Here is a 27,054-nt window from a genome sequence, read left to right on the forward strand (position 1 = left end):
CGAGTTGGGGTCCAATAAAGGGCATTTATCAAAATTACTCTATTCTAAAAAATATTTAAAAATTTTAGATTGCACAGGATCCTTTTTAACGCCCTAATCAGTCAGTGCCCTCTAGTTAAAAGAGTTCTTAACTACCGATTACGAGCTTATTACTCTTGAATGAGTATTCTGTACTTAACTAGCCAGTTTTTAAATCACCCCAAAAAAATGTATCTAGATATACACTTCAGGGTAAAAAGGATAATAAAAATACTACGCGAAATAATAGATTGTTTAAATTAAAACATTGTTGATGTACTACATGTAGCGTCCTCTGTCGGCCAATAGGAGTAAGATTTCTAAAAGACATTCTGAAAACTGTAAAATATTCAGCATTTCAGTAAAGCGGAATGTTCGGTAACTATTATTGACCGGTTTTTTCGTAATCGAAGAGTGGCGCACACGCAGAGCGCGAACGTTTTCTCGACGTCGGCGTCGCGACGCGGCTATACACTCGCTCCTGACCCAAATAACACGCTCTCTCCTCCCCTGCCGGAACACGACGTCGGTTCAACGGGAGCGAATCGATAGACGCGCGTACGACCGACAAAAACTAAAACGTACACGTCGGGAGGGGGAGAGAAGACGTCGAAAATAAGAGGATAGCGCGCGGCGACGCTAATTCGCCGCGGTTCGTTCGGTCAGTTTACCGCGACGCGTCGTCCCCCGCATATATTTAACGCTGCCGCGAAAACCTCCGCCGTAGGTATGTACCTAAAATCAAAAGAGAATTTTAAATAATTAAAAAATAATTAATTCATCGATCAATTGTTTTTTATGCAAATAGTAATAGTTATCAATAATCGATTAAAAAGGAAAAGAGAGTAGTGTTAAAAAATAATAGCTTATTAAATATAGCGGTAAGGCAATAATGCGTACCGCGCGGTTTTGCGGTGGCAATATTATAGGTAGTTTAGTTCGGCCGTTCTCCCTAACGGGGGGAGTGCGTCGGCGCGTCGCGACGGTGTACGGTCCGCGTAGGCCCGAGCCGATTCATTGATCAAGTAGTCAAGTCGAGTTGAGTCGCGGGGTCAAGTCAAGTCGGCGGCGGCGGAGGAGGCGCGGCGGTGGTAAGACAGACCGAAAGGAGCAGGAGGAGGAAAGGGACTGTTTCGAGAGGATGCCGGGTGCGACCGCGGCGGTTTTGGTTCCGGGTCCATCAACGGTGATGATGACGATGACGGTTACGAAGGCGGCAAAGGCGACGACGAAGGTGACGGGGGTCGGTATTGGCGGGCCATGAGATGTCTCGCGACGCGTACGTCGGGGGTAGCCGGTCCCCGAGGGGCGTGAGGTTACCCACCGTGGACCGGTCGCCGAGCAGGGTGTACCATCCGGGCGGTAGCCCGGTCGGCGTCGGCGTCGGAGTCGGCAGGAAAGCACCGCGCCAGACAAGAAGCGGAAACGCGTCTCCTGATCACGTCGTATCCACGTCGTACCAGGGGGGGTACTACCACGAGGACCTCGGTAGTCCGATGCTCGAGGAGCGCGGCAGACCGTTGGCCGTCGGACCGGGAGTCGGGGGTCACCATCGCTCGAGGAGTGCGACCCGTCCCTCGAACCCGATGTCCGTCCGGTACCAATCGCTGGACAGGGGTCCGCCGCCTGTCGACCACGATCGCGAATTCTTGCCGATAAGGGACCGAAGAGACAGATCGCTCGAAAGAAGTTTGTACTTTGACGACGATCCGTATATCGGCGGAGGCAGATCTGCACGACAGTCACCTGTCTCGCATCAACCCTTTCTCGGAGAGCTTCAGCACCAAAACTCCGACCTGCAAAAGGAGCTCGGAACACTTAAAAAAGAATTAGAACTGACCAACCAGAAGCTCGGATCGTCGATGCACTCGATCAAGACCTTCTGGAGTCCAGAACTGAAGAAGGAGAGGGCGTTACGGAAGGAAGAATCCGCCAAGTACAATATGATCAACGAACAACTCAAACTACTTAGCAGCGAAAATCAGGTAAATATTTTATTTACACTACTTTCATTATTTGTTTTGATACATATCCACATACATAGAACATATTATCATAAAACTCGCATATCATAAAAATTCCATGGAAACGGAGCAAATCCATGTAAATGCCGTAGTGCGTAAAGCGTGGGAGGACGAAAGCGTAGGACGCGCTCATCGATCGAAAAACTAAAACACCCGCTACTTACCCCACTGGTTCTGATCATAACCTAACAATATAGTATATTAAGAAATAATCATTAAAACTATTTACAACCACAACATTTAATATGGCAAATGATTAAATCCAGAAAACTAGCGGAATAAGAATCAAAAAAAATAACCAATACAATGAATTTCACTTAAAATGCAATACAGCGTGTCCCGTATCTTCCGCATCAGAGCATTATACGGTTGTAGAATACATTATTCTGAAGCGATCTTTCTAATAAAATTTTTTCGAAATGTTTATAATAACCGCACGGGAACTGTTTAACGACGACCAATAACGGACGACTTTGATTCATCGAAAAAGTTTATTTCTCTTTCCATGACGAATCTATTGGTGAGTACACGTGGGAAACGAGTTATCATCGGCGTAGCGAACCGGCCGAGGGTGGCACCGATTACCTGAGTCTGATTTGCGATCTGCTGATTGGACGAAAAACAGTTCCTTTAAACAGTTCCCGTGCGGTTATTATAAACATTTCGAAAAAATTTTATTAGAAAGATCGCTTCAGAATAATGTATCCTACAACCTATAATGCTCTATAACTCTATAATGCGTATAATGCTCTGATGCGGAAGATACGGGACACGCTGTATACAAAAATATATTTCCATAGAAACCATACTTACTTTGTCCCACATAATTTCTAGTTGTAGATCTAGTGTTAGTTCTAGTTTTACACTAGCACTATCACTAGAACTAACACAAAACCTAGAATCATTGCGGTTTAGTTATCTTGAGAGACGTGCGGCTAAATCCGAATGTGTTTAGTTCTCGGCCTAGTGTTAGTTCTAATACTGTACTAGCACTATCACTAGAACTAACACTAGACCTAGAAGTACAATCATTCGGGTTTAGCCGTCTTGAGAGACGTGCGGTTAAACTCGAATGTTTCTAGTTCTCAGTCTAGTGTTAGTTCTAGCGATAGTTCTAGTTTTAGCTGTTATTCAGCGTTAGATTGTTGCAGTTGTTTGTTGAACTAAAACTAGAACTATCACTAGAATTAATACTAGACCTAGAACTAGAATCATTCGGGTTTAGCCGTACGTCTCTTAAGACGGCTAATCCCGAATGTTTCTAGTTCTAGATCTAGTATTAGTTCTGGTGATAGTTCTAGTTTTAGCTGTTATTCAGCGTTAGATTGTTGTAGTTGTTTGTTGAACTAAAACTAGAACTAACACAAGACCTAGAACTAAAATCATCATCACTTAATACGGCCGAAAACTCAGGATTATCATAAGAACGTTTACTTTGCTTACTATTAAGCTATGTTGCATTTTATGTGGGACAGTGCAAGTACATAGTAGTTTCGTCACTATGGTTGGAGTTGTATGAGATTTATGGTATGTAGTTTTGAAGGATATTTCAAGTATCATTATTATGGTTTATTTTTGCTAACTATTAATTTAATCAAAATATTTTCTTGTTATATTTATCTGGCAGATAAATGCGGTGTTGGCAAAGAGTATGCTTAAAGAGTATATTTATAATAATAATAATAATAATAATCTTTATTACCGTAATAACATATTACAAAGTCAAATGTAACAACATAATAATATTTCAATTCAAAAATACTTCTATTTACAAAATTATTTCAAAAAAATCTTCAATGGAATATAATGGTGCTTCCATTAGTGCTTCTTTTATTACACACTGGAGCCGTTGTTGTGGTAGCATCCGTATGCGCTGGGGAAGGTGATTAAACAGTTTAATACCCCAGAAAATACTGTTGTCTTGCGTCTTTTTTAACCGATGCATCGGTATTGCAAGTTCTTCTTTTTGTCTAGTGTTGTATTCGTGCTTCTCATTATTGGCAATATGTTTATCAATATTTTGTCGCATATCTGTAATACAATTTAGTACATATACTGAATATATGGTAAGTATACGCTGCTCTTTAAAATATTGTTTGCAACTTTGAGTTGATTTAAGATTGCATAGCGCCCTCAATGCCTTTTTTTGGAGAAGAAAGACTCTTTCTGCTGCAGACGATGCTCCCCAGAATAATATACCGAAAGTAGCAATGCTGTGGAAGTTGGCATAATAGGCAAGTCGCGCTGCAAAGATGGTGGCTACATTTCGTATTCTCCTTACGGTATAAATTGCAGTGTTCAATTTTTTAGAAATGTTCTCTACATGTACTTGCCAGTTAAGTTTGTTATCCAAATAAATTCCCAAAAATTTTAGGCTGTTATTCTCTGCCCCAACATTGTTTTGGAAATGCAGGTATTGAGTCTTCTCTTCATTTAATTTTAAACCATTGTTACCAAACCATTTTTTTGCTGCTACTAATGTTAGCTGAGTTTTAGTTTGCAGATCATCCATATTGTTCGCAGTGGATATAAAGGTGGTGTCATCCGCGTACAAGCACACATTGTCATTAGGTACAGAGTAAGGCATGTCATTTACATAAATTACAAACAAGAGAGGGCCCAGGATAGAACCTTGTGGTACACCAACGTTGATATCATACGTTTTAGACAGAGCTCCATCTATTATCACCGTTTGCTTTCTATTGCACAAATATGAAGTGAACATGCTAAGGGCTGTGCCTCTTACACCATAGCAATCCAATTTGTATAGCAGATACGAGTGGCTAACACTATCAAATGCCTTACTTAAATCGATACTAATCAATTCAACATATTTCCTCTGATCGATTGCCTTGATAATGGATTGTATTATTTCATTAACTCCACTAGTAATAGATCGTCCTTTTATATAACCGTGTTGGTGATCATTGAAGAGCTCAGTCTTCTTAAAAAAATTTGTCAGTCTGTCGGCCAAAACGTACTCGAAGATTTTGGAAATTGTAGGGAGAATCGATATTGGTCTATAACTTGCTGGATTTTCCAGATGTCCCTTTTTGTAGATGGGGCATATTTTAGCAACTTTTAATTCGTCAGGGAACACACCATGTTTTAAACATGCATTTATTAAGTTTCTGTATGAAAACAACTAATCGATTAATCGTACAAGATAATGGTAAAAGTGACTTTAATTTACGTCTAAATGAACATCCCATAATTCATAAGTGGTAATAGTAAACTTACAACACCGATTGCGCGTTATTACTAATAAACAATATTGCCGAGTTGTATACGTTAATAGATGCGCCTTAAACGTATCATATACTACGTATATCGGTCATTGGGTGACGTAATACGTGTACAGTAGTGAAATGGCAGAGTAAATTTCCCGAACATTAACGATCAATCACCGGTAGGGCACTCGGCGTGCTCTGTTTAGTCTCCGATACTCGAAACGTCCCCATTTACACATACAAACACATACATGGCAGACGTATACTCTGGCGGTTCGAAGCAGTAATGCCAGTTTTGCAATCGGTTCGGTAAGCGAAACCCCGGAAAACGATCCCCTATCGTATACCCTTCAAAACCCATCGTCTCGTCCCGTGCCGCCATTTAATACACACGTACACCCCAGCATAAATGTACGATTGTTGGTTATTGTTAAGGGAGAATGAACAATGGTTACTCAAGTTTCACAACGGATACGTTTGTTCTCAATAAATAGAGTTTTGTAAAAAAATCGGTTATAATAAGTTGTTTAAATTAATCAAATAATGAAATCTCACAGCAATAATAAATCATAATTAATTAAAATTGACACTCAAAATGAATTGAGTACAGGATACACAAAAATTAAACCAATTATATTCAGTCAATTGTATTATTAAAAAATGTTATATATAGTATCACTAAAAGGTTTTTGTTAAACTAATAAGTGGGTACACGAGGAACACAAAGTTAGTAAAAGCTCGGGAGTATTTTAATGGAAAACCTTTAGCTACTCATATTAACGAAGTTTCAATATCATGAACGAACGATGTTCATAAAATCATCATCCTGGCTATAAATCATTTCGGCCATTATTAACTATCAACGTTGTTGTAGGGTGGATAGTACTTTACACAAATTATAACGAAAATGTGGATTATTCTACCTCAAAAACAAAACAAATATTTACCATTAACGCGACAAATTCTAATAAAAAATACCTACAAAGAGTCTATGTTTTGTCTCGATTAAGCGGATGTCCCATTTAACGACCGACCAATTAAGCGGATTACCCTGCACATAAAACGATCCCTAAAATCAATTGAATCTCACCATTCATTACATTCTGCATTTTGAAAATTTGTTACCCATGTTTTGTAAATTGAGGTCAAAACTAAACAACACTATACTTAAAAATCGCGGTACAGTTATAAACACCAAAATTAGTTAGTTCATTGCGCATTTATTAAGAATATTAAAATCTCTTGCGAATTTGAGTTCCACATTTGACGATTTATCGTGGTGGTAAAGGACGAGGTTTAGCTGCATCGAAATGAAAGTTACAAAATCAAACTCGTATGTAATGAACAAGTAAAACCTTGCAAGTTAAAATATTTTATCTCAGATTAAAAACTGTAGTTCAAGATCTTGGAATAATAAATTAACAGTATTCTGCAGATTTTCATTTTCGTGTTTCTGGATAATGATCATTACAATGATATCTTTGAGCTCATTTACACGTCGGGTATCTAATCCATGCGCCAAGTTAATGAAAGATTTTTTAATTGAACCCCTACAGCGTCGAAAACAGCTTTGATGCTATTCAATACGTCGTCTGTCGGGACTTCTCCTGGGAATTAATTCTAGAGTAATACTCTGCGGTGTTAATCTTATCTATGAGCTGAATATTTTTCATATTCAACACGTTGTTATCAATTTATTTCTTATTAATTGTTTGAAAAGATTTATTTGTTCAGATATTATGTTCCTGTAACTGGTACATAGTAGTTATCGATTGGCATTTTCAATCATCAGAAATGATGTTAATAAGTGCATCATATTACTTCGAGGCGATTTATTGTTCTTGAATTGATCTGATCCCCTCAAATTGCTAGAAAAACAGATATAGGCAATCACTGCTTTCAAAATCAATATATCTTCACAAATTTCAAAATTCTGTTTGCGTACACAGTGTAGAATTTTACAAGTGTTAAAGCTAGATTGGCTCGAATGCCATATTAAGTATTAAAAAATGTAGTACAATTACACCCATCTCACGCACTGCTTAATTACATTTATTTATTCTAATCTGTGAGCCTCCCACGCCCGTTTAAAGACCACAGTTTAAGCCTATTAATCTCACGTTTATCATAACTTTTAATTCAGATTCTGGAATTATCTTTTCTTTGATTTCAAAATATCTCAGAAAGTTACGTAAAAAGAATACTTATGTCAGAAAAAGTGTAAGCCACAAAAAAGGTGTTACAGTTAGAAAGAAAAACATTTAAACATTAATATGATACATTTTAAAGCATTTAATGTGCAATTCCACGTTACAGTTAGAACATTTCTTCTGGACTTTTTTATGACGAATTCTGCAACGCGTTTGCTTTTTTTGTCTAATGAGCAAATCATCTTGAGTATCTCAACATTTACGCCACCTCCGATTGACGAATTTAGTGCAAAAGTTCTCAAATTTCGCAACCACAGTTAATTGTGTTTTTGAGTTATCGTGTTTACACATACATACATATACGCTGACCTAAACTAAAAATAATCTAAATGGATCCCCTGGCCTCTGAAAACGTAGAGATCCATCAAAATCTCGAGGTCAAATTTTTATACGATTACAATACCTTCTCTTTATATACATGAGAAGGAATAAAAAAAATCATCATCTGTTATTTACATAGAACTGCAATAAGTTCGGAAGATTAAAAACACTGTGAACGGAGTACTCATTTAAAATGTCTCAAAATGTTTTTAAGTACACTTTTTAAGTAAATCAAAAACAAACGTTTTTTTATAATCTTTACAATTACTTCAAGAAAGAGAAGCTCAATCCACCTTTGTTTTAAAGATATTTCCCAAGATGAAGTTGCTTTTAGTAGACAGAAATAACCAATCCCGAAAAGAGTTTTATTTAAATGGATCAACTAAAAGAAATACTGGATTCTTTTAAAGAATATTTCAAATGGTGTATTGGCATTGTTTCGAGTTGGACACTTGCCAAATGTGTCTTTTATTAAATGAAATGAACACCACATAAAGAAATAAGTAATTGCTGAATAAATAATTGGTTCTTATTGCTTTTAGTAAGTGTTTAAAAAAACCATTAAAGCTTTTTAATTAAAATTTTTTGCATAGATTATTATTTATTATGATTAAATGAGTTAAATATTTTTTCCCAATTTTTAGTATGGTTATTGGCATTGTTTCGAGTTGGTAGATAGCCAAATCTCTTTTTGTATAAAGTTATCAATAATATAAAATGACACAAATATGAAAAAGACTAAATTAAGCGATAAATCAAAAATAACCATTTTAGATGTTATATTTCAAAAATTCGTTGAACTGATGTTACAACGGTGAAGATATGTGCACTATTTTCTACTTTACCGTTTGCCGCTTAGAAAATAAACAGTGCACCCTTCTATTTATAAACAAGCTACTGACAGTGACTCAAAATGGGACAAACCATCAACTTGTTATTAAACAGAAGTGTTTGTATTATTTTTTAAATACGCATTCCTAGTTTGCGGTGGCCGGGTAAATACAATTAAAAGAAACGATTTAAACGTTTATTTGGAGTAAACTTTTTCGTAAGTTGCGTATTATTGAGAGTAAATTTGAATGTAAATAAAATATTCCGGATGCCAAGGAGAAATGCGGTCTGCACATTACTACGTACTAAAAATAGGTAGTCGGAGACCAAACGGCGTCTCTCTGTCCACTTCCAGAAACAGTTTTTAACGCTTAGTCCAAGATTACAAAAGCAACAAGTAAAACAATTCATAGAGTTCAAACGATTTTTTCAAACTTATTAAATAAACTTTAATTAAGTTCTTTTAGATCTATCACTCTTCCCATAGTTATGTTGACAGTTTCTACTAAACATTTCTTCAAATAACTTCAAATAAACAGAAGATCTCGGACAGTTCTCCCATTTTTAAACTTAATTGGCATTCGGATTGGAACGTTTATCAAAACATTTATTGAAGAGTTTTTTCAATTGTTTATAATTGATCTAAATTAATGGATATTGTTGATAGAGTACTCGATGGATTCGAGTATACAATTTTTAATAACAATTTATTTACGTTGTGTTAACCTTGACTTATTTTTAACAACTTATAAATACAGAGAAATAGATATTTAGGTTGTTAAAGCAAACTAGGAAGATTTTATTTGTAATATTTCTTTAAGGTGGCGCAACTGATGCTGACGTCAACTAATTTAAGAGCATAAACGGCGCCTGCTGGCCGAGTCAGTCAGTTTACTGGAACGTAATGAATACAATCTACTATGTTAGAACCCACCCACCAGTTTGATGAGTTAATATCATCAAGTCCAACGATAAGACAAAGTGAAAATAGTACATTGTGTAGTAGATTGTAGTAGAGAACATTACTAAAAATACTTGTGCAAGTGACAAAGAAGCCTTTATAAATTTATTAATTAAGTTTTGACTTGCTTAATTAATTCATTTAAAATTTATCCTAATGAAATTAAATTTAATTTAATTCTAATTAATATCGATTAGTTTTCACAAGATACTAATTTATTTACTACAGTCTTAAATAGATTCGAATCAAATTGTTATAAATACATATTAAAATAATTCAAAAAATCTTGTATTATCTTAATTCAAAATTAACTTTTTTTAATAAATGAAAACTCTTCGAGTTACATATTAAGTTTATAACGTATGTGAAACAGTTTAGAGAAAGATGTGACGTTATTAAGCGTTCCAAGCTATAAACTATGACCATAGTTTTAAAAATAGATTCGAGTACGGCTCGTTCTAACATTGGAAGAACTCTCGTCGCTACGTAAAACTTTTCCCGACCAAGATGATGTTATGAGTTTTCGAAATAAATGACCTTGTCTTTCCGACATTTCGCGAAAACAAGAGCTTTTTTACAAGGGTTAAAAAGGTGTCTTGTTTTGTAAGTTTGCCAACAAGCCATTATGTCTTTTAATCGATTCAAGAACTTCCGGTCGTTATAGAATGACAATTTTATGCATCAGTTATTTTGAGACAATAATCTAATTGAAAAAATGTTTACCTACAATTATTTTGTTGAAGAATGAGCAATAAGAGCTTTTTGGGAAGGTGATAAAATAAAGAAGCAAAGACGAAAACGAATTCGAAATTAAATTACGACCACTTTAAGCTGTTATTAAACCATCTCTCGGGCAGCAAATTGCTTTCTAGCGTTTTGAGAACGGTCGGTTTTACTCGATGATGGCGTGAAATTAAATTTTCCGCTTTTAACGCTTTGTTATCATTTTTGTAAACAATTCACCAAAAGCATCTATAATTATAATTCTTAATAAAATATTGTTAAGGTTCACAAAATGATTAAAATATACTTTGGTTTTGCTTCGTAGTTTATTTGAAAACGCTACATTTCGTGCGGACAGTTTACCTTTTAAACCCACCAAACCATGATTTAAAACGATCGATCGAGACCGATAGTAGCTTTGGCAGTTCGTGACCACATACAGTCGATTCTTTGTATGTCACTCTTGTAGTCCGAAACACGCAACCCACCAATTACGAATTTGCCACCAAACGGAAAGTAGAAAACTTCCCAGAAGCGAAACACGTTAATTTTTAAAAAGTCACCACCACCAACTTCCTGACGCCAACGCAAGCAATCGTGACTCATATTAAAATTTCATGGTATCACACTTAACAAAAAGGAAAAAAATGTTTTAATTGGTAGCTAGGTCAAGTTCAATTTAAAGTTTAAATGCGTTTTATTCATTTTCTTTTCATATTCTCCAATACATGAAGAGTTTAGTTTTATTAGACACAGAAATTGTATTTAAAACGAGAGAGTTGTATTTAGCTAACTCGTACTTGAGCTGCTGCCTATGTAGAAAAATAGCACAAATTTGTAACCTTACTATCTACAGATATAGATAACTAATTACTGGAGATGACAATAGTTGATGGAGAAGGATGAACTAGAAGTGGAATCTGTAGTTCTTTTGAAATTAGGAAATATTGCTGGAAACAATTCCTACGTTAACACTACTAGTTTCCACAAACTAAAAGTGAACTAAAATATATCATCTTTTTTTAAAGGCTGACCATGGATCTTGTAACGAAACAAATATGTGCCAGGAAAAATGTACCATCAATGCCAAGACTTTTGTTCTAAAAAGCAGGATAAAAAACAAGAAATACTGCAAGGATTGCTATTTGTAATCTCCACTGTAATTTCTTGTGTGTAATTTTTAGACAAAAAGTTTTTAATTTTAATAATTCACTAATATATGTTTCAGTTTTGACTTCATTTGTTAAAAAACAAATTTCAGCTATTCCAACAAAAAAAGAAAATAAAGTAATAGAATCAAAAATACCCTCGCCATTTACAATATAAGCCAATTTGGGAGCATCATATAAAAGTTAATGGTGCAACCCTTTATTTTCATCGACATGGTTTTAGCTTTTAATTTAATGTAATCATGCAGCGTTAGCTATCTCGGATGTATTGCCAAATCCATACTATTGGATACGGATCCTATTCGATAAAAGTGCATGAAGTGAGATTTTATTTACATTCATTAAAATAAATCGTAACCTTTAATATATGATCCCTAAAATATAGAACTTAACCAATTTCAAATCTTTCCTTCATTATTGGTCTCATTCTTGCTAAATTTTTCTTACACTCATTTGTAACCAAGTCTACAAGAAGTAGAAGCAAAACTAATTTTGGAGAGGTTGCAAAAACCTAAAATCTCAGGAATAAATTGTTTTTATGACGGCGATAATGAATGTGTCAATGAAAATGAAAGTGAAAATGTTTATTAATCCTCTGTGCCTACGTACACTAAATCATAATCCTACACGTTTTAAAGTGTGGTAACAAGGTTTACTGAAAGTTTTAGGAATATTATAGTAGAAGCTACTAAATAAAATAAATCAGACGTAGTTTCCTTTAACTTTAAATGAAGCATATGTCTAAAAGGGATATTATAAGTACATCACTTTTTGCAAACACTATGCTATGGGTTCTTTGATATTTCAATATTTTTCAAGATATATTTCCAGATAAGGAAAAAATCCGAAATTTTGTGGATTACTGAAAGTGTATTGAAATAGTACAACCATTTCTCAATAAAGGCTTACATTATACATAGACCATTGATATTCATCCCCATAATTTTATCTAAAGTTATTAAAGCAAGAAACAATTGCAGTAGGAACTTTTTCGGAAGAATATAGATAAATATGCTAAAAGTACTAGCTTCCTACAAGCTAAAAAGGCGGAAATGTTTAAAAGGATATAAAAACGATGAATTAACAAAAACGATGAATTACGTACGGTCGTGGATACTTCTTGCCGTTAAAAGATATAAACAAATGGCAATTTAGCTAATAGACATGGCGATTGTCAATGCATATATCATTAATATAACCCACATCATATCATTTAACAATCGCCGAAGAATTATTGCAGCAATTGGTCTTTTACCACAGAACGAAGCTAAGAACGCTTCCGTTTTTTCCATAGTTGTCTCTATGATTTGTCTCTTTGTCATCTTCTTTTTTCTTCACCTTTACTTGATTTTTTTTTCTCTCTTCTCTCCACCATGATGACTATTTTTTGTTATTATTCTATTTACACTTTTCTTCTCGTACTCAATATTAAATTTTCTAAGCATTCCCAGTTATCCTATATTTATTTCTGTGTGTGGTTTTGTTGTTTGCATCGTAAATTTTCAGGTTTAACCAGAACAACAAACTTTTAATTTTCTCCTTCCCCTCCAATTCCATAACATCTCGGAAACCAATCTCAACTAAATACCACCTTCAAAGATACTGTTTATTACATTTTAATTTGTTTTGAAACATTGCTTTGCAGTAAATGAACCAAGAACAAACAAGACATCGTTGAAGCGTTAAATGTGCATCTAACCATTGTTTTATTACGAACGTAATTTTTCTATCATGAAATTTTTTTTGATTTGTTGGCGAGACGATCTGTAACATTAAATATGAAAGAACCTTTGTCGTTCGGAATTCCAAATAATTCCTTAACAATAGGAATCACACACGCTAAAACTGATTGCTATTATTAATAAATTTAAGTTTAAATTGAATTCAATCAAGTTTTGAAATAGATCTTTTCTAGCATCACTTCTATAATTTACAATAATACACCAACGTTACATCACTAATGAAAAAACTACTACATGCTTAGGTTACCAATCCTTAAACCTGTCGTTTTTAAATAAATATGATTAATACTAAAGACAGTCTTATTGAGACCGCAGAGATCAATCAAAAAGTCTTCATACACTCTACAAATTTTGAGTTTTGCTTTTATATAATATTATTACAATTTTGAAAAAAATCTGAAAAGATATGTTATAAACCCAGATCTGGGGTTAATCTCTAAAGTTAACGCTGAGAAACGTTTAAATTTTGCTATTGTAAGTACTGTAAAACCTGGTGGTGCGATGCGATGTCAGCAGTTAAGGTAGAAAATTCATATTTACTGAAGGTATTATGGATCATAGGATCTATAATAGGATATCTATTCACATTTATGCTATAGTTTGCTGTAAAGTATACGTCTTCTTAGTTTTGAAATCACAGAATTTTTCAGCATGAAAATAATCTGAAGCATACAACTACAAATGTGAAGTATTGGTTGCTATATAATGTACTGAAACAGCTTCACCATCTACACCAATGATTGGATCTAAATCCTATAGAGCATATTTGGAAAGAACTAGACCGACGAATTCGAAAATCAAACAAAAATCAAAATTACGATTAAGAGCAAATCAAAACATTGCCACCTTGTCTAGATTTTCTGCATATTAGGCTTTAGAGCACGACTATATGAAACTTTTGTGTTGTTTGTTTAGACGACTTCGATATAGTTTAAATTTGCATTTTACATACTGTACGCAGATTTTTGTAGGTATCTTACTAAAATCTAAAAAGTTTACATTTGAAGTTTAAATGACATTTAACACATAAACAAATCTTAATTGTAACATTTATTGATATAAGGTATTTTGGGTAGAACGTGAAAATACCATTTTCATCTCTTCATATTAATATGCTCAATTTGTCACTCACAAGCGATATTTCCAATTAAAAATAATTGTTACACCGAATTTAAATCATACGATATAATCATTTCTTATCATAAAAAAAAGTAAACATATAGAGACTATTATTTAATTTAAGTGTTGTAACTTTCCCAACAACTGATTTTTGAATCACTACATTATACATATCACAGAGAGGCTGGATGTATGAGAATTTTACGTTACGTGTTGGGAGTACAGTAGTAAATCCGCGATCGATAGAAGGCACATTGGTTCGTCGACCCCGGCAGACGACCTACATCCGGCGCTCCTGGCCCAAACTTTCATTATGTGGGACTTGACCGACGGCCTAATTGCCATCTTTCCGGCGACGACATTATCTCGTCATCGGGTCCGTCGAGGCGTACCGAGAGAGGAACACGAAAACCTTTTTGCACTGCTCGGGGCTCTCCTCGGGGTGCACCTTCAAGAAGAACTGGAGCCGACACGAGAAGCGGTCGGTCCGTTCTCGTACGGATCGATACGGAAAAACATGGCTTCCAAATGGAAAAGATAAAGCTGAGGGAATCATTGGATTTGCCGGCCCTAGAAACCTCCTTCTGAAGTTTCTCTAAATCAATACCGAATCGCGAACAATATAAGAAAAGAAAGAAAAAAATACAACACGTCAATAAATTCCCATTTATTTTGACTCCTATTTTATTTTTCTTCCTAGTCATTGTTATTCCAAACAAATGATTCATTCTTAATTTATCATCGAGTTTTCCATCCGAAAATGTTAAAGGTTAAAGTTCTCCCCGTTCATTATTTAGAAGGGGGGTTTGTCTAAATAAAGACCACCACCCTCGATGTCCTACATCTGCGACGGAAAATTTAGACAACGAGACAAGACGCCACACAGTCTGACCGGTTTCGGATCTTTATTGGTTTGACCTATTTCACCATTATATCTCGAGATAATTCCAGTAACGGAACTGCAAGTTTCATGGCGCCATCTTAGAATTTAAAGCATCTACTCGGTACTTTTACGGCGTACTTTACTGTAGGGGGCTTAGACGTTTTAAGCATCCAAAGGAAGCGAGAAACCCTCCTTGGACGCTAATACGCAAAAATGGCGGAGCCGCCGGTTCCCGGAATTCTAATTCGCCAACCTCCCTTTTCGTACTCAAAATCTCGTACGTGGGAAGTTTACATGTAAAACGTGACTGAAATATTATGAGAATTTATGAGGTTTATTACACGCATCGTCGCTCACGATATAACACATAACATTTCGTTCACAAATCAGATTATACTACCTTTTGAATTTGCAAAATTATCTTAACATGCAACACAGTAATTTAGGATTTTTTTTTATTCGACATTCTTATCAATTATTGCCACTTCTTAATATTAATTCAGATACCATCGATTCCATCAAAAGTAGCAAAGACAATACGATAAATTTATTGTTTGGGAGGTCATTATTGGAAAACAGTTAGTGGAAGCTCACAATAACACGTTTGAAAACGATAAAAATAATGATGTCGTTACATATTTTTATTTTCAACCTTATAATCGTTGTATATGGTTTGTTGTAAGTATGAAAATCGTTATTTTAGTGTCTATAAAAATTAAGAATAAGAAGATACTAACTTCATCTTTACTTCTTAAGATAATCTACTCAACATAAAATATAGTCTGCAGTTCTGTTTTGATCTCTATTTTGTACTACATATGTTCTGTAATGTTCTCATTTCATTGTGCTTAGTTTCCTTCATTACTTCATTCAATGTATCCTGTGTACAAATTGTACTCTAACGGTAAATGTTACAAATAGAGTGAAAACACGTAACAGGTAGAGAAACGAAATCGTTTGCTAAATCGAGTCGATTTTTCCGATTAGCAAACTCCCGATGGACCGTGGCGTTCCACGTTTATGAGATCGCAAACTGACGGTAGCGTTTCAAAAAGGACGGCGAGTCACGGCGCCTCTGCGCGAGTTTGATGGGACGACGACGTCGGCAACACTCTACCGTGACCTACTTTACAAGCGAAATATTGATCAGGAGTGAAACGACCGGTGTCATTTCTCGTTTGCTTCATCAAAATAAATAAGTACTTAATTAAACACATATAAAGTGTTAGTATTGTTTAAATGTAGCAGAGAATTTTTATGCAATGTACTTAAAAAAGAAATGTGAAAGTGATTTTGGCTCATCTTATAGTAAGAATAGTACGTTCTAAATCTGGAATAATGGAAAAAGGTGGGGGAGAAGGTAATTTGACGTCATCGACAGGGAGATGCATTTGATGTATATTTTATACTACTATCTGTACATATAGGGATAAAATTTAAAGTTACGATGGTTATTGTATTGACACTTAATGTTATTACTTCATATAATGTCCAAACTATATATTTATGACGAATAGAGAACATGTTATTTACAGGCAACCTAAAATTGTCATAACTAGCCCAAGGTTTTTACGTGAACAAAATCAATCAATATCTGGATACATGGTTCTTTTCTATTGAATTTATTAAAGATTTCATGAAGAGAAAAGTCTTACGTATATTAGCATCTTAAAATAAATAGGGATTCCTTCCTTGCTTCTAAACCTAGACTGATTTGTCTATTTTTGGTTTTGAAGAAAATGTTATATTAATAAGTTATGCTTCAAAAGCAATCAAGGCTGTAGGACTTCTCTTCTATGTACCGCAAAGCTTCAATAAACAGTGAAAAAGTACTGTAATACTAAAAATTGCTTATAAGTACTATTCTAAACCATTTGTTCTCAGAAACGAATAAGCTCAATAACTTATTGTGTGAAGCATAACTGTGCAAACTTGTTCCGCTCGGTCCAATAGTTAAGGAGATATTTCTGGCACCGATTTTGAAAGCATTTTTTCCGAGTAAAAAGTGTTTAAAGTTTTGAGCTCACTTTACACTAAAATAATTTTATTTATTTTAAACCTAGATGAAATCCTCGATTCCCGGGCCATATGACAGATCTTCTTTAGATCTTGAGCTACCCATTAAATTTTTTTTTGTTGTATTAAGATTTTACATTCGGCGCACATTCATCGAAATGATTGTTCTACTTGGATTACGTTTCCTCGTATGATGAAAATAACGTGATATGCTACTTCAAACCGCAATCTGGATACTCAGAAGGGAACTGGCAACTCATCTATTTAAGTATAAGTGCCTGATTATGAACAGTCGAAAATGATAAACTTTAAAGATATGAAACCCTAATAATAAAAAACTTCTTTTAGAGGATTAATTTGATCTAAACGTTGCCTTCTTAAAGATAGAATCAAAACTAATACGAACTTAATATTGTACATTTTGAGAAAAATCTAATTTTCATGACAAAAATCGAAGATTTTAACGACCTATGTTTTTGCTATTATTAACAATTGGGTCGAGTTAAATTAGGTTAAATCATAATTGGGTTCACATGGTTTTGGATCTGGAAACAGTAAACTAAGTTCACTAACAGAAATTGGTTCTTTGCTATCCGCTTCTGCTAATAGAGACATTTAAAAGCAGTACTAAAATATTCATGCCGTTATAGCGTTCTGTTTCGGCCAGACGCTCCTACTCCTGCTATAGTATATTACAGTTTAGGTGAATATTAAGAACTTGATGTAACCCGTTTTCGCGCCAAATTTGTATTCAACGATATGAGTATAATAATACGAAAGTGGTACATTAAAAAAGAAAGTAGGGATCCACTTATATTCGTCGTGAGATATTTATGAATGTCTCTGTACTATTTACCCCCTCCCAACATCGAGTCCCGGCGGAAATACGTAAAAGCGGACCTTAGCCTTCCTTTCGATATCTTTTGAACTAAATAAAAAACAAATAGAAGTGAAAGTTGCAATCCATTTTCATGAATAATTTTTGTTACAAATATTATTTCATCTAATATAATTAATAATTTTCCGTAGTTAATGATCTCTTATTACAATTGTTACAGAGGCAAGCATTATTAGTAAGAAATTTAGAAGAAGAATTAAGAATGCGAGTTCGTGGTCCCAGTATTGAAGTTCAACAACAAATGGAAGTTTTATACCAAGAGAATGAACACTTGACGCGAGAAATAGCAATACTCAGGGATACAATAAAAGTAAGTAAAATTTGAATGTTTGTTGTTTTGTTACTTTATTGTGTTATTATAATGATATGTTTTTTAATAATCTTGTAATTTTTAGGAATTGGAATTGCGTATTGAAACGCAAAAACAAACGTTGCAGGCGCGCGATGAGAGCATCAAAAAGCTACTGGAAATGTTGCAGAACAAGGGGATGGGTGAGTGCTATCGCTCTTAGCCGTCTCTCATTGTGCCCCCTTGACAATTCACGCTTAGCGTTTTCCCCTTATTATTCCCTCCAGCACTGCGATGTACGCCGTCGCGCTCTCCCCACATCTTTTTCACTACAATCGGACATTATGTTATACGATCACCATCGTTGAAATAATATATAAAAGAGAAAAGAAACGAGGCAGAGTAGCAGGTTATTGTATTACAAAAAGAAAGAGTCTTACATACAGTTACAGTGCGTTTTCGCTCTTACACACATGCCATTTTATTTATTATTTTTTAAATGCATACTTAGTGTTTGAAATGAGGAATGAGCCTACGACTTTTAGAGGAGCCCGTAGACTTTCGGTGTTTGAGCCGGACTTTAAAGAACGACGACTAATGCCGGTGGTGTTGGCTTTGTTCCAGGTAAAGAGGAAGAGAGACAGATGTTCCAACAAATGCAAGCGATGGCTCAAAAACAGGTGCTTATCGTTACGTGCGGAGCCGTAACAAGTCCTTAGGACACTTTCTCCGGACGTCCGAGGGGTAACGTTGCGCGAAATTCCCGCCAAACTGATTTATATACTCATTTCGGGATATTTTGCTCAACGCTATTCAATCGTAGTTATTACTTATTAATACACATTCGTCATGTTGGAAAAGTAGAACATGTTTAAAAGGGTTTTCTTGAAATGTATTCTATTTTTCCTTTATCATCGCAATTTTCATCGAGTATAGTAGTCGTTGTAGAAGGTTGAAGGTTACCAATTTTCTTAATCATCTTAGTTGATTTGAATTGCGATGATATGTTTTGGTTGAAACGCGATTTCATTAAATTAAAATAAAAACGTATGTTATTGTAAGTACGTAAGCTTTCACGGCTGGTGTTATCTAAAATGAAAGAAAATACTTTCGGGTTTCACTACACCCTTCAATAACCTTTTTAGGTTAAAAGTTGCAACATTTCAAATTCATTCCACGAAGATATTTTTTGAATCCCATAACTATATATTTGTAATTCATTTATTATAGATTGCTGATATTTTCAGTTTTGATACAAAACGGTACTAAATCAATTACTTGAAGGATTTAAATTATATCTTCTTGAGGTTAATAGTAGCTTTGAAACCCGAAAGTGGCATTCATTTAAGATGTATGTATCGCATGAACCAAAGTCAATCACTTCACAAACCTAACTAACCTAAATAGGTGTGTGCACGGTAGATAACGTCGAGTCTCGTGGTCGTGATAGTTTGCGTGTGCTTGTTGACAATTGTTGCGTTTTGGTGCCTGTGAGGGACAGAGAGCGTGGTAAAAGCAAAGCCGAAACGAAAATCGGTTGGGCGAAGGGAATCAAATCGAAACGAAAATCCGAAGCCGAATGAAACGACTCGAATCGAAATAACGAACAAATTAAAAAAAAATTAATAGGTCGACGTGTATAGTTATGGGGGCATACCTGGTTTTCTTTTGGTTGTCTGCAGGAGCTGCGCGCGGCCAACGACACGTTGCGTACCCTGCAAACGCAATTGGAGCTGGTCCCCTCGCCCTCCAGTAGCACAATAAAGGTCCTGCTAGATACGAAGGACGCTCGAATCGCGACACTCGAGCGCGAAGTGAATTTACTGGAGAGCGAGCTGGACCGTGCGCTCGGAGACCAAATCGTCGGGGCCAGTCAAGTAATCGTGACGCAGCCGATGCCCGGCGGCGGCGGCTTCTTCGGGGGCGGTTCCTTGCCGCCACCCACCCCGTTCAAGCGACAAGTAAGTTTTCTGTTGAACGATGTCCAAGTCGGGAAAGACGGCACCGTTATCGGTAGACTGTAACTAGTTGTAAAGACTCTAACGCGACCAACGCTACGACAACGACAAGTACAAGTACAGTTTCTCCTCCTACTACTACTACTTCTACTTCTACCTCTACTACTACTACTACAACTACTACTAGTACTACTACAGCCACCCTTTGCCGTATCAAATCGCGTCGCGTTCGAACGGGCGAGTGCCGATGACGATTCTGAGCGTACTTTTACCACCTCATTGTCTCTTGGCACGCACGTATCTCCCCGCATGGATAGTGCATGCAATTGGTCTACTTTGGTACAGCTCGACGAGTTTCGCATGGAGATCCAGAGGCGCGACCAGGAGATCCTAGCGATGGGTGCCAAGATGAAAACGCTCGAGGAACAGCACCAGGACTACCAGCGGCATATCGGCGTTCTGAAGGAGTCGCTCTGTGCTAAAGAGGAACACTACAACATGCTGCAGGCGGACGTCGAGGAACTCAGGCAGAGGTTAGAGGAAAAGAACCGACAGATAGAGAAGAAGCAGCAACAACATCAACAGGAGAGGGCGAGGGCCGGAGCCGAATTAGCGGAAATGAGAGAGCATATGGACATTAAAGATCGAAAAATCAACGTGTTACAAAGAAAGGTAACCTTTTCTAACCATACAATATTGATGTTTGTTAATGTTGTTATTAGAAAAATATGAACGTTTATAATTATAAGATTACTACTACTCATCATATTTCACAATTGATTATCATTTAGATACATGTCTAGTTTAGTAAGTAGCAAAAGCAACAAAGGCATGCTTCAAAGACAACTGACAAAAACTAATCCATTATTTTACTCCAATTTCTAATTAACATTAACTATTTTTCTTTTAAAATATTTCAATCTTAATCTTACTGTATTTTCTACAATTTGATAATTTTAATAAATTCTTCACGAATAGTATAAGTTACGATCTAATTATTTTATTGTTGCTTCGTTATTAATCTGGTGGTGTCAGTGATTAAGAAGTGTCAAAAGAAGTAGGCATGTTTTTGTCGCGCTCCGTTAGTTGTAGTATTGAGATTCAGTCACATCATTCAACAGATAGAAAATCTTGAAGACTTACTGAAAGAAAAAGATAACCAGGTGGACATGGCGCGTGCTCGTCTCAACGCCATGCAAGCGCATCACTGCTCATCCGAGGGCGCCTTATCGTCACTGGAAGAGGCCATCGGGGACAAAGAAAAACAAATGAATCAGTTGCGTGAACAACGCGATCGGGCGGAACAAGAAAAGGCAGAAGAAAGGGAGCTGCACGAAAGGGAATTGGCCGAGTACAAGATGAAGCTGCACGCCTTAAATAGTGAAGTAGAAAAGTTAACTGTTCGTTTGGAAAGAGCTCAAACTGATCGAGATAGATTGGAGGCGAAATTGGAAAGTTCGCAATCTGAATTGGGTAAGAGTAAAGCGGAATTGGATAAAGCAACGATAGAAGTGGGAAGAAGCGGAGCCGATTGGGATCAGGCAAGACAAAAACTGGCTCGCCTCGAGTTAGAAAACGAAAGGTTGAAACAGGAATTAGATAGGTCGCAAACGACGTCGTTTACAAGGGCCCATTCTCTTGGAAGATCCCAACAGGATTTCGACTTTGATAGAACAGATAAAACCTCGGCAGACCTGAGACGTTGCCAGGCAGAGCTGAGGGTAACACAGGCCGATAACGAAAGGGCCAAATCGGAAGCAACGGCACTGCAGGAGAAGCTCGAAAAGTCCCAGGGGGAAGTGTACCGCCTCAAGGCTCGCTTAGAAAACTCCCATCAAGAACAGAACAGCTTACGGGAGGAATTGGAGAGGGCTCAGTCCAACATGGCCCGTTTACACGCAGACAAAGATCGTTCAGCTATGGAGCTGGAGAAGGCGCGCGAAGAACTAGAGCGCTCGCAAGCGACCTTGGGCAAGGCGCAACTTCAACAGGACAAATTACAAAACGCTCTAGACAAGGCGCAGACGGAGGTCGACAAATTACAGGAGAAATTGGACAAAGCTATAGGAGAGACCAGACGAGTAAGTTTCACTTTTAGCACAAATCTTCAATTTTAAAAACGTTTATTAATAGGTGCAACTCGAAAAAGAAAAACAAGGGTACGATTTCGAGAATGTCCAATCGCAATTGGACAAGGCTCTAGGCCAATCTGCTCGTATACAGAAGGAAAAGGATTCTATCCAGCTAGAAGCAGATCGGCTTAGAGATAAATACGAGAAATCTCAAGTAAGTAACTTAATCAAACCTTTTTAAATGTTTTAATCACCTAAACTAAAATTTATCTATTTTAGATCTCAATATCTCGTTTACAAAAAGAAAAAGAAACCGTATTAGAGGAAGTCGAAAAGCTGAAAGAAAGATTAGAGATGCAGCTGAACCAGATAGCTAAAGTTCAAAGGGAACGTTCCGACATCGAAACGGAACTCGATTTGATGAAGGAGAGATGGGACAAAACACACCTTCTCCAGCAGAAGATCCAAATTGAAAGAGACGATGCCATAGCTGAAATCGACATTCTAAAAGAAAAACTTGACAAAACGATATATGCTTCTCAAAAAGCTATCGATGAAAGGGAAACAGTCAACAAAGAATTTGAAAAAATTTTGGAAAAATACGATAGGTAAAATCTTAAAACTAAAATTTTAAGGAACTATAATCAAAATTAAATTAATTTATTTTTCTTGGATTATTTAGGTCTCAAAGCGACGTATATCGACTTCAAAACAAGATCGACGCAATCCAGGCAGATAAAGATCGTTTAGAACTTGAAATTGAGAAACAACAAATAGTATCAACGAAAGCCCGAGACGACCAACGTAAACTTCAAGATGAACTTCAGCGTATGCAAGAAATGTACGATAGGGTATCAATGCAATTAAACAGAGCGAAAGAAATGGAAGAAAAATCAAAGGAAGAACTAGGAAGGGTTGGTTTAGATATAGAAATGGCGAGAGAACGATATGAAAAAGCTCAAATGGAAGTCCGCAGAATTCAAAGTGAAAAGGATAAACTACAATCGGACAACGAACGTCTTCAGTACGAAGTGGAAAGATCTCACGCACAAGCGACTAAATCTCAGGCGAGTTACGAAAAAGCCCAAGAGGAATTGTCACGGTTGAAACTGGAATTGGTTAAAGTTCAGGATAAACACGATTGCTTACAAAATGAGTTTAGAAAAGTCGTTGGCGAATACGACGCTTTAAGAGAAACAACCACACCGGCAAGATACAGTAAATACGATCGAGAAGATCGAACTAAAGATGAAAATGACAGATTAAGAGCCGAGGTGGATAGATTAAGAGAGAGACTAGATAAAACATTAACGGAACTTGATCGATCTAGAAAAGATTTAGCCCTCGCCGAATCCACAAGAACTAAATATCAATACGAACAAGAAAAAGAACGAGGAGTCGAAAACGAACGACTCCGCGATGAATTGCAAAGAACAGTAAACACCAACCAACAGTTGGAAACCAAACTACATGAAGTAAACATGCAATTAGACCTTGCCAGATCTGAAGTAAACAAACTTTCCGGTAATCAGGATAAGCAACGTCACGAACTCGAAAAAGCAGTTATAGACTGCGAAAAACTTAGAGATCGATACGAAAAACTTAAGATGCAAACTGAAAAGATCGAGAAAGAAAATGAAAAGCTTCGTCTGGAAGTAGCTCAAACGGATCGAAGACAAACATTAGCGGCTGATAAATTAAGGTCGGAAGAAAGACTCGAAATGGAGAAGTTAAAGGAGAAACTTGAAAAGGCGCTTTTGGCGAGAGACGCGACCGAATTAGAAGCTGGAAGGCTCGCACAAGAATTAGAAAAGTCACAAATGCACTTAGCCAAGGCACTGGAAACGAACGAAGCGACTAAAATAGAATTTGAAAGAATGGCAACGGAATTGTCTCGTATGCACGAAAGAATCGAAAGGGAAAAGATAGAGTGGAAAACGTTGGAGCAAGAACGAGACGTCCTTCGCGCGGAAGTTCAACAGGTCAAATCCGGAATGGACACGCAACGAAGAACAATAGACCACAGGACTCAGGAAACGATCGTTAAATTACAACAGGAATTAGCCCAAGCATCAAGAGAAAGAGAAAAAATGGCTGCTCTTTTAGATAAACAAGGTAGACAAGGTGATTCTATAGAAAAACAAATTATTAAGTACGAAGCCGATATAAAACAATTAACCATGGAAAGGGATCAATTGGTAAATCAACTTGAAAAATCTCAGGACATGTTAATGAACTTCCAACAGGAATTGAACCAGAGCGAAGCGGAACTCGAGAAACAAAGAGCGGAAGTCAATCGTTTGAAAATGGAACAAAAACGAATGACACAAGACGTTGAGAGGGGAACGAAAGATATTTTAGATAGCCGAGATAGGGAAATAACCAAACTTCAACAGCAGTTGACGTCTATTCAGAAAGAAAGAGATGCTCATAGAGCTAGGGCAGATAAAGCCGAAAAAAGACTTCAAGAAACAGGTGCGCGCGGTGATAGTGAATTAGAACAGTGGAGAAAAGTAGTCGAGAGCGAAACTCAGAGAGCAGATATGGCCGAAAAGGCGGCTCAAGATTTGCAAAAACGAATACAGATTATGGAGAAGCAGTTACAACAACAACTTCAACAAATGGCACAGTATCAAAAAGCTTCTGGTATTCATCCGCCTCAAGATGATAAAGAGAGTGCTAGGATGAGAAAAGAATTAGAAAAAGCACAGCAGGATTTGAAAAATAGTCACACTGAAAAAGAAAGGTTACAATCTCAATTGGAGATGTTGGTGCAAGAATTAGAGAGGAATCAGGTGAGAAATATAATTATTTTAGTAGAAAAATTGATATTTAAAAAAGACAAGCAAAAATATTTTATGATTTGTATTTTTATTTTAAAACGTTTAAATTCCTACTAATACCAACCTAATTTCCTATCGTATCATAGTCATTCTATTTAAATATTTGTTTACACTTAGTTATTTTTTTCTTATTCTTATCTGCGTTAAAAGCAAATTATATGACTTATATATATATTTATATCAGCTTGAGCTACACGAGACAACAAAGAAACTCCAAATGGCTCCTCAAAAACCAGCCGAAGATTATTCGGGTGAACGAAAACAACTCGAAGAACAAAAACGACAATTCGAAGAATACAGAAGACAAGTTGATGAACAAAAGAAAGCCATTGATAGTAAACAAAAACAACTAATTGAAAAAGAGAAGGAATTAAATAACGTAGATAAGCAATTGAAAAAGCGGAAAGAACAAATGGATCAGTTAGAAAGTTCTTTGCAGAAGGTAAATAAATCTTTCAAAAAGTTTTAAAATAAATTATAATTTGTAATTTAGGCCGGAGGAAGCGCAGCAGCGGCAGGAGAATTACAGAAAAAACTTGTAGAAACAGAAGAAAAATACAAAAAAGCAGACGAAGAAGTTAAGAGATTAACAGCTGAAATGGAACGATTACTCCAATTAGTACAAATGAGTCAAGAAGAGCAGAATGCTAAAGAAAAAACTATTATGGAGTTACAACAGTAAGTTTTTTTTGTCTAAAATCGTACTTATTATTCTAATGCAATTTCTTTATTAGGGCACTAAAGAACGCACAGGCTAAATTGAAGTCTCAACAGCAAGTCCAGCAACAATTAGAAGAGCAAAGAAAGAAAGAAGAGGTAAAAATTAACCTATTAAATAATTTAACCAAAAAATTAATATACCGTTCAATTTTTTATCAACTTTCGTGGAAAATCGTATGTATAGGCCGGACCTGCTGGTTTCCTAAAAAGCTTCTTCTAAACCTATTCAAACCCAATCGAAGCACCATCACCAAAACATTTTTCAAATCATTCAATATCCCTATTACTCAACTGCCTCATTCCTTTTTAATGTAACACCATTTGTGGTAGCTTCTTTTGTATTTGCCGTCTTACACGTTGTTGTTATATTGTTATACCGTGTGCCCCTTTTTATGTATTAATCAGATGGAACCTTGTAATGATGACGAAACGCCACGAGATAAACGTGAGTATATTGTCGACCTGGAATGCCGACTGGAATCGTACGGACAAATGTTGAAAGACAACAAAAATGAAATGAACATTCTAGAAGACAAATTACGGAGAAAGAATGAAATTTTAATCGAGATGGAAAGCAACACAGTTCATATTGATGCGTTGACACAACTGGAATGCGATTTAGACCAAAAGAACATGATAATTGAAGAACTAAATAAAAAACTAGAATCATTTTTGAAAAGTGATGATAACAAAGATGACATTCAAGATATAAACGATCTTTTATGCGTGATTAATGTCAAAGACGTCCGCATACGCGAACTGGAAGAAGCTGTTCGAGAGAGTCTTAAGATATGTACTGAACGTGAAAACGTTTTACATCAAGAAGAGAATCGAAGGAAAAGGATTTTGGAAAAAGTTCATAAGTTGGAGCAAAGATTACTTTCTTTGCAAGCAGCTCAAGCTGTTAAATGTCACTCGTGTCGACCTATTGTTTTGAGAATGCACAGTTTAGAAAGTAAATTGAGTAAATTAGTTTCTGAAAGGAAAGATAATTTACAAGAATTGGCACATATGAAGTAAGTATATT

The 27,054-nt window shown here is 36.1% G+C and overlaps 1 protein-coding gene across 5 annotated transcripts in view; it reads left to right on the plus strand.

The window, feature by feature from the left end:
• Positions 1 to 477: 477 nt before the first annotated feature.
• Positions 478 to 27,054, plus strand: part of LOC111424479 (ELKS/RAB6-interacting/CAST family member bruchpilot) — a 29,865-nt gene continuing 3,288 nt past the window's right edge. Inside the window, exons 1-15 of one of the 5 annotated variants that reach the window (XM_071198234.1) lie at positions 478 to 2,003; positions 18,306 to 18,455; positions 18,541 to 18,637; positions 19,059 to 19,114; positions 20,117 to 20,279; positions 20,352 to 20,395; positions 20,738 to 21,064; positions 21,514 to 22,473; positions 22,526 to 22,678; positions 22,744 to 23,072; positions 23,147 to 25,259; positions 25,492 to 25,749; positions 25,801 to 25,985; positions 26,042 to 26,123; positions 26,212 to 26,431. In XM_071198234.1, the coding sequence (XP_071054335.1) occupies positions 1,284 to 2,003; positions 18,306 to 18,455; positions 18,541 to 18,637; positions 19,059 to 19,114; positions 20,117 to 20,279; positions 20,352 to 20,395; positions 20,738 to 21,064; positions 21,514 to 22,473; positions 22,526 to 22,678; positions 22,744 to 23,072; positions 23,147 to 25,259; positions 25,492 to 25,749; positions 25,801 to 25,985; positions 26,042 to 26,123; positions 26,212 to 26,247 (5,673 nt within the window). In that variant the 5' untranslated portion in view covers positions 478 to 1,283 and the 3' untranslated portion in view covers positions 26,248 to 26,431. The other 4 variants (XM_023058016.2, XM_071198233.1, XM_023058017.2 and 1 more) reach the window with 4 other exon arrangements.

Source organism: Onthophagus taurus, chromosome 7, assembly GCF_036711975.1.
Source record: "Onthophagus taurus isolate NC chromosome 7, IU_Otau_3.0, whole genome shotgun sequence".
Classification (NCBI taxonomy): Eukaryota; Metazoa; Arthropoda; class Insecta; order Coleoptera; family Scarabaeidae; genus Onthophagus; species Onthophagus taurus.